Genomic DNA, 6,449 nt, shown 5'->3' with positions numbered 1-6,449 from the left:
CCCACTCCGGGACTCAGCGCGACCTCCAGGGACCCAAACCTCCTCCTGCCGGTCAGAGCAGCTTGTCCTGCCTGGCGGGTCACAGTTGTCAGCCCCGGCCTCTCCCAGCTCTCAGAAGGCCCCCTTCCTCCCCCCAGTGCCGCTTCCAGCCTGGCGACCTCTGCAGGGTGTAAGGGTGCCGCTGCTGGACGCTCGCACCTGTGACCGTCTCTACCACGTGGGCACCGACGTGCCCCGCACGGAGCCCATCGTGCTGCCGGGGAGCCTGTGTGCCGGCTACGTGCAGGGCCGCAAAGACGCCTGTCAGGTGCGGGAGGCTGCCCGGAACCCCTGGCGTCTAGGTCTTGTGCCCAGACCCACCCTCCCTCCCTCGCCCCTAACCCAGAGGCACCACCTTGGGGACTGGAGTCCTGGGGCTGCCATCCCAAATCTTCAAAGGGCTGAGACCTAAGCTTGCCTTTCTCCTGCAGGGTGACTCTGGGGGACCCCTGACCTGCGTGAGATCTGGGCGCTGGGTCCTGGTGGGCGTGGTGAGCTGGGGCAAGGGCTGCGCCCTGCCCAACCGTCCAGGGGTCTACACCAATGTGGCTACTTACAGCCCCTGGATTCAGGCCAGCCTTAGCCTCTAACGCAGTAGCACTGACCTGGAGCCAGAGGCTGGGGTCCTCTGAGGACCTGTCCATTCCCCGCACCTTGCCCCTTCCAGCTTGAGGCTCACAGGCCTTACAAAGCTAAGGTGTCATCCATCTGTCCGTCCCTGCCTCCTCAGTAGGGCTCACCAAGCCCTAGCCGTGGACCCTCTTCCAGAAGCCTCCCCTGGAGTGGGGGTGGGGGTGGGGGCTGTCTCACCATCCCTCCCTCCCCCTTCCCCTTCCTGCTCATATTTACCCTTCTCAGCTCCAGCCAGGGTCTGGGCCTGGGTCCCTAGAGACAGGCAAGCCAGCATGTGCCCAGTGTGGCCTCTGGGCCCCCTCTATCCGGAGGAAGTCAGGGAGATTCACAGTGTGAGAGGGATTCAGCACCAGGGAGACTCTCCATTGCTGGCTTTGAAGGTGGAGCGGCCTCCAGGAACAGAGGGGAGCCCCCAGCTGACAGCCAGCGGGGAACCCCTCAGTCCTACAGCTGCAAGGAACTGAGTGAGCCTGGGACCCAGGTCCCCCCCGCCCTGGCCTCCAGATGAGAGCCCTGCCAGGCCAAGCCCTTGAACCCGACGGAGCCCACCCAGACCGCTGGCCCCCAGAGTTGTGATTTAATAAATTGGGTGTTGTAGGCTGCTTTGTTGGTAGCCGTTTACTACAGAGCAATGGACGTGCCCCTGGGGTCTGGGCGGGCGAGCCCTCGGCTCAAAAAGGCTCAGGAGCCTGGGGCACCTTGCATCATGTTGTCCACCCAGGAGGGGCCGGGAGCCCCCAGACCGGCCGGGCCAGAACTTCTGCTCTGCTTGGTTCTGTGGTGATGGCCGCCATCGCCGGGGCGCGTCAGGCTGTGTCCTAGCTGTGGCAAGGGCCCACGGACCCAGGACCACCCCCGCTGCACCTGAAAACCAGCTGAGGCCCCTTGCGGCTCCCTGTCCTCCCCCTGTGTGCCTGGCACCTGGTTCCTGTCCCTTCCCTGCCATCTGCTCATCCCCAGGCCGAAGACCATCCATCCATCCATCCCAAGAGAGACAGCTCGGTGTCTAGAACCGCAGAAGGAACCAAACCTGGAAACCCCAAAGCCTGATTTTTGGGGCTCACGGACAGTGGGGCAGGGGGCATGGGGAAGGTCATCACCAAAGGTGCAGCCTGGTGTGTGTGTGGGGGGCACCTCCTCCCTTCCCTCCCAGGAGAGAAGGCAGCCACACCGGGCAGTCGCTGCCAGGCCGAGCCAGGCGGGCAGGGGTCCCACAGACTTGGGCCACAGGAGAGCTCCCGACTGCTTTCTCCCCCGGCCAAGGGCCAACCATCTGAGGAAGTGCTTATCTGTCCTTGGGGGATGGTTATTGGGGAGCAGGGTGTCCAGAATGGGGTATGGCTATGGGCACGTCAGCAAGGGGACCCCGTTGGCTCCTGCTGGGTGACACTGGCCATCCTCACTCCCTCCCTTGGCCTGGGGCCAACTAAGGGACCTTCCTGAAGACGCCTCCCGAGGCACTGAGATGGGCACAAGCCAGGGGCAGGGGGCCAGTCTGCCTCAGCCGTGGGCCGGCTGTGATTTGAGTGCTGGGTCCCCACTCAGAGAGCCCGTGTTTCTGAAGCATAACCTGGGAGCTAAACAGGGGAGTCCGGAGCTGGAGGGACAGGACCTGGGCCTGGAAGGGAAGGGTCAGCAAATGAGAAGAAATCAGCGGCTCCTTATCAAGCCCTTACCAGATGCCACGAGGAGGGCTGCACGGCCCCGCCTCATGGGACCCTCACCTGACACCCATTGTCAGGCGGGAAAGCTAAGGCGCAGGGTCGCGCGGCTGGGATTCCTGCCCAGGTGGTCTGAGTCCGGAGGCCGCTGGCAATGGCGGAGGGGAGATCACAACCCCCTTTACTCTCTCCCCTTGCTTCCCCCTCAGTGCCTTCCTGGTGGCCAGCCTCGTGACACGGCGACGTTCACCTCCCGGCCTGCAGCTGCAGCGGCAGCCACCCTGTGCTGCTGCATCCCGTCCATCAGCAAGGTCAGTGGGGGCCCTGCGCCAGCCGCAGCTACCTGACCTGCCAGGTGACAGGCCAGGACACTGTGCCACCGGGAGGGGAGCACCAGGGTGGCAGGGGCGGTCCTGGGAAATCCCAGGCACGGGGGCCCCTGGGCTCCTCTCCAAGGCCGGCGTTTCCTGGCTGCCCACCCACTCCAGCTGGGGATGCTGCAACCAGATGGCCTAGCCTCTCCCGAGAGCACTGACTTGACCTCGGTTTCCCCTTCTGTCCTCCGAATGGATGCCATGCACCCTGTCGTGGCTGCTGGGAGGGCTCAGAAGGTGGCCAAAACCCTCAGCCTTCTGCCCGCTGAGCATGGATGCCGTGCCTGGCATGAGCACGCTCTTGGCCGCTCTGAGAACACCCATGAGCTGTTCTCATTTTCACTTTCACCGACGGGGAGTCAGGCCCAGAGAGGTTAAGTGGTGTGCCCTAAGGCCCACAGCAGGCAAGAGGTGGAAGAGATCAGAGCTGGGCCGCCGACTCCAACTCCCCACTGAGTTGTGAACCTTCCCTCGTGGAGATGCAAGTCGTTGTAAAACTCTACAAATGAGCGCCACACCAGCAACTACCAGTCATGATAATGACTATGTAGTCATCAGTGCTGAGGGGAGAAGGGGAGGAGAAGGCCCACTAGGTGAGACCCTGCAGGCTTAGTGTGGAGGCCAGGGAGGGGTCCCCATCACGAGGGTTGGGTGGTTGAGGCGCAGGGGCAGAAAGGGCCCAGCCAGCCTTCCCGTGCAGAGAACCGAGAGCAGCCGGCCGCCCAGTTTACCCACCGTGTTGAGATTCCCATTCTGTCATGGCTCCCAGGAGGACAGACCTGCACCCAGCGAGACCACAGAGCCGGGGGCTGGGGGGCCAGCCCCTTCTCCCCCTCAAGTACCCCATTCCCACCGCACTCACAATGACATCAAGGCCTGCAGTCATCTCCTACAACCGACCCACCAAGTGGATGGCCCCGGGGGGGCTCACAGAGACACCCCGAGGGGAAGGACTCCTATTGGGCAGGCCCCCCACCCTACTTGCCACCTCCCGTAGGCTGGGTGACCTCTAACTGCAGAGACCACTGTAATCAGACACCAGTCATTACCCAAATCCCAGCCCTGTGCTGTGTGTGCATTCGCTCATTAATGCCCCCAAATGCCATATGGAGTCCAGTTGTGTATCTCCTTCGTGGATGGGCAAGCGGGTGGAGGCTCAGTACCTTGCCTAAGATCACAGTTAATGAGCTGATGCTGGAACCCGGAGGGTCTGCTGGAGCGTGGGTGGAGACGGGCACAATCCTCGGAGGGATGGAGTGTGGGCCCACCCAGGATGACTCCCGGTAGGCGTCCCGAGTTGTGACACCGGCCAGGACAACCGTAACAAGGCAGGTATCTATGTGGCGACAGTGCGCTCACTCAGGATACTGTGCCAGGGTGCAGCTGGGCCAGAACATCATGGGTGGAGAGGAGACCCCCGTCTCCCCACACCCCTGGACTCCATCTTTACCTGCCTCATTCTGTCAGGCCAGCTGGATGCCTCTGAGAACCTCCTTGGCCCCCATGGTCCACACCCCTCCCCTGCCGCACACTCTCCTTCCTCAGCAGTACAGGATCTAAAACCTCTAAATCTCTGTACCCAAAGATGCTGAGATCGAGATGGAAATCTTCGGCCTAAGCCAAGGACGCGCCACACCAGTGACTCGTCCACCGCCTCCGACCCAGGGGATGAAGCAGCGGTGAAGGTCAGCCAGGGGCGGGCGAGTTAGCGGGGAGCCAGGGCTGCCTAGGCTCAGGGAGGGAAGAGTCACAGGAGGGGAGAGGACTTCAGGGGGCCCCGGGGGAGGCACAGGCTAGAAGTCAAAAGTAATAACTACGGTTACAGTTTTAGAAACACCTACTGAGGGGCACCTGGGTGGCATGGCGGTTAAGCGTCTGCCTTCGGCTCAGGGCGTGATCCCGGCGTTATGGGATCGAGCCCCACATCAGGCTCCTCCGTTATAAGCCTGCTTCTTCCTCTCCCACTCCACCTGCTTGTGTTCCCTCTTTTCGCTGTCTCTATCTCTGTCGAATAAATAAATAAAATCTTAAAAAAAAAAAAAAGAAACACCTACTGAGGACCAATTCTTGATAAAAATCTACAAACTTTACAAACAGCTGTTCTGTCATCATATAAGGGAGGAGACTGCACTTTTTTTTTTAAAGATTTTATTTATTTATTCGACAGAGATAGAGACAGCCAGTGAGAGAGGGAACACAAGCAGGGGGAGTGGGAGAGGAAGAAGCAGGCTCATAGTGGAAGAGCCTGATGTGGGGCTCGATCCCACAATGCCAGGATCACGCCCTGAGCCGAAGGCAGACGCTCAACCGCTGTGCCACCCAGGCGCCCCGAGACTGCACTTTCAAGAGGTTAACTGCCCACAGCTGCGCAGGCTCCGCGGGGAGCAAGGATGTGAATCCCCGTGTATTGAGCACGGAGGCCGCGCCGTGAGAATTAGTGGAAACCCCGTTTAGAACGCAGTCGGGAGGCCAGCAGGGGGCGCTCTCGGCCTTCTCCCGCGTCAATTGCAGCCCCAACAGGAAGAGTCGCACCGGGCAGGTGGATGCTGCTTTATTAGCCCAGCGGGAGGAAGGCAACAGCCCAGCCGATGAAAAGCCACTATTAGAGCTCCCTTTATTCCAACGAACTTTTTGTTTATAACACCTTCCCACTGTCCCCTGTCCTCTATAGGAGAGTTTCTCTCCTTTGTTCTGTGGACTTGCCTATGGTTTTGCTGTAGCTTGTTCGTCCTGGCTTGTAATTCTCTATCCCCAGACAAGTCCAGTTTTGCTGGTAAAATAACTGGCAGTTTTATTTTCTTCAGATTCTGCCCATAGATGGGCAGCCAGCCAGGGAAACCAAGTCTACAGGCCCTTCCAGAGCCCGAGTGGACGCAGGCAGGAGGCGGTCGGCCGCCCAAGGCCCCTAGACTGGAGGGCTCCTCCTTCCTCCCCCTAGGGAGTGAGCTCCAACTTTGGCAGAGCCTTGTGGCATTTTCTGAAGATTTTATTTATTTGTCAGAGAGCCAGCACAAGCAGGGGGAGGGGCAGGCAGAGGGAGAAGCAGGCTCCATGCTGAGCAGGGAGCCCCATATGCGGGGCTCCATCCCAGGTCCTGGGATCATGAACCCAGCCAAAGGCAGACGCTTCCCGGACTGAGCCACCCAGGTATCCCGCGCCTTGTAGCATTTTCCCTGGGAGTTTCCCCGGCCCACTCCCTAACACCCACGACAGCTTCCTGGGGTCCTTCCCGGCCACAAAGCCCAGCCAAGGCTGGGCGTGGAAACGGGGACAGCCCACCCATGGGGGCAGCCGGAAGGTCCAGAATTATCACCGCCTCAAAATGGCAGCCAGGGAGCCCCTCAGTTATGAGCAGACCTCCCCGCCCCAAACACACAGCAGCCCCGGTGGTCGTTGACACGCAAAAGTCCTGCGCCCCAATGGCCAAGATGCACAACATTCACTGACCCTCCCTGAGACGTGGGGGTACTCTACACTCGCCAGGTCACCCCCAACGTTCCCCCCCACCAAGAGGGCCGAGCCTGAGCCTAGACCACCCGCTGACTGCAACAGGGGCGCCTCAGCTTTGCCACTCCCAAGATGGCGCCGCCACCTGCCGCGCCGGACCCCTGCCCCACGCCCACCACGCCACAGCGCCGAGATGGCGGCCGAACGCGCAGTTGGATCCAGCGGCAGGCGCATCTCTTAAAATGGCGGCGGGGGCGGGGCGGGGCCGCTGGGCGCGAGGCACGCTGGGGCGAGG

At 61.2% G+C, this 6,449-nt stretch overlaps 1 protein-coding gene across 1 annotated transcript in view; it reads left to right on the top strand.

Annotated features, from left to right (window-relative positions):
• The window catches only part of PRSS33 (serine protease 33), a 1,606-nt gene extending 977 nt beyond the window's left edge, over positions 1–629 (top strand). The window contains exons 4-5 of the mRNA XM_011233979.2: positions 109–307; positions 471–629. Of these exons, the coding sequence (XP_011232281.1) occupies positions 109–307; positions 471–629 (358 nt within the window). The remainder of the gene's footprint in view (positions 1–108; positions 308–470) is intronic.
• Positions 630–6,449: the final 5,820 nt, after the last annotated feature.

The sequence above is a fragment of the Ailuropoda melanoleuca genome, chromosome 10 (genome assembly GCF_002007445.2).
Source record: "Ailuropoda melanoleuca isolate Jingjing chromosome 10, ASM200744v2, whole genome shotgun sequence".
Taxonomy (NCBI): domain Eukaryota; kingdom Metazoa; phylum Chordata; class Mammalia; order Carnivora; family Ursidae; genus Ailuropoda; species Ailuropoda melanoleuca.
This window is presented reverse-complemented; position numbering and strand designations above follow the sequence as displayed.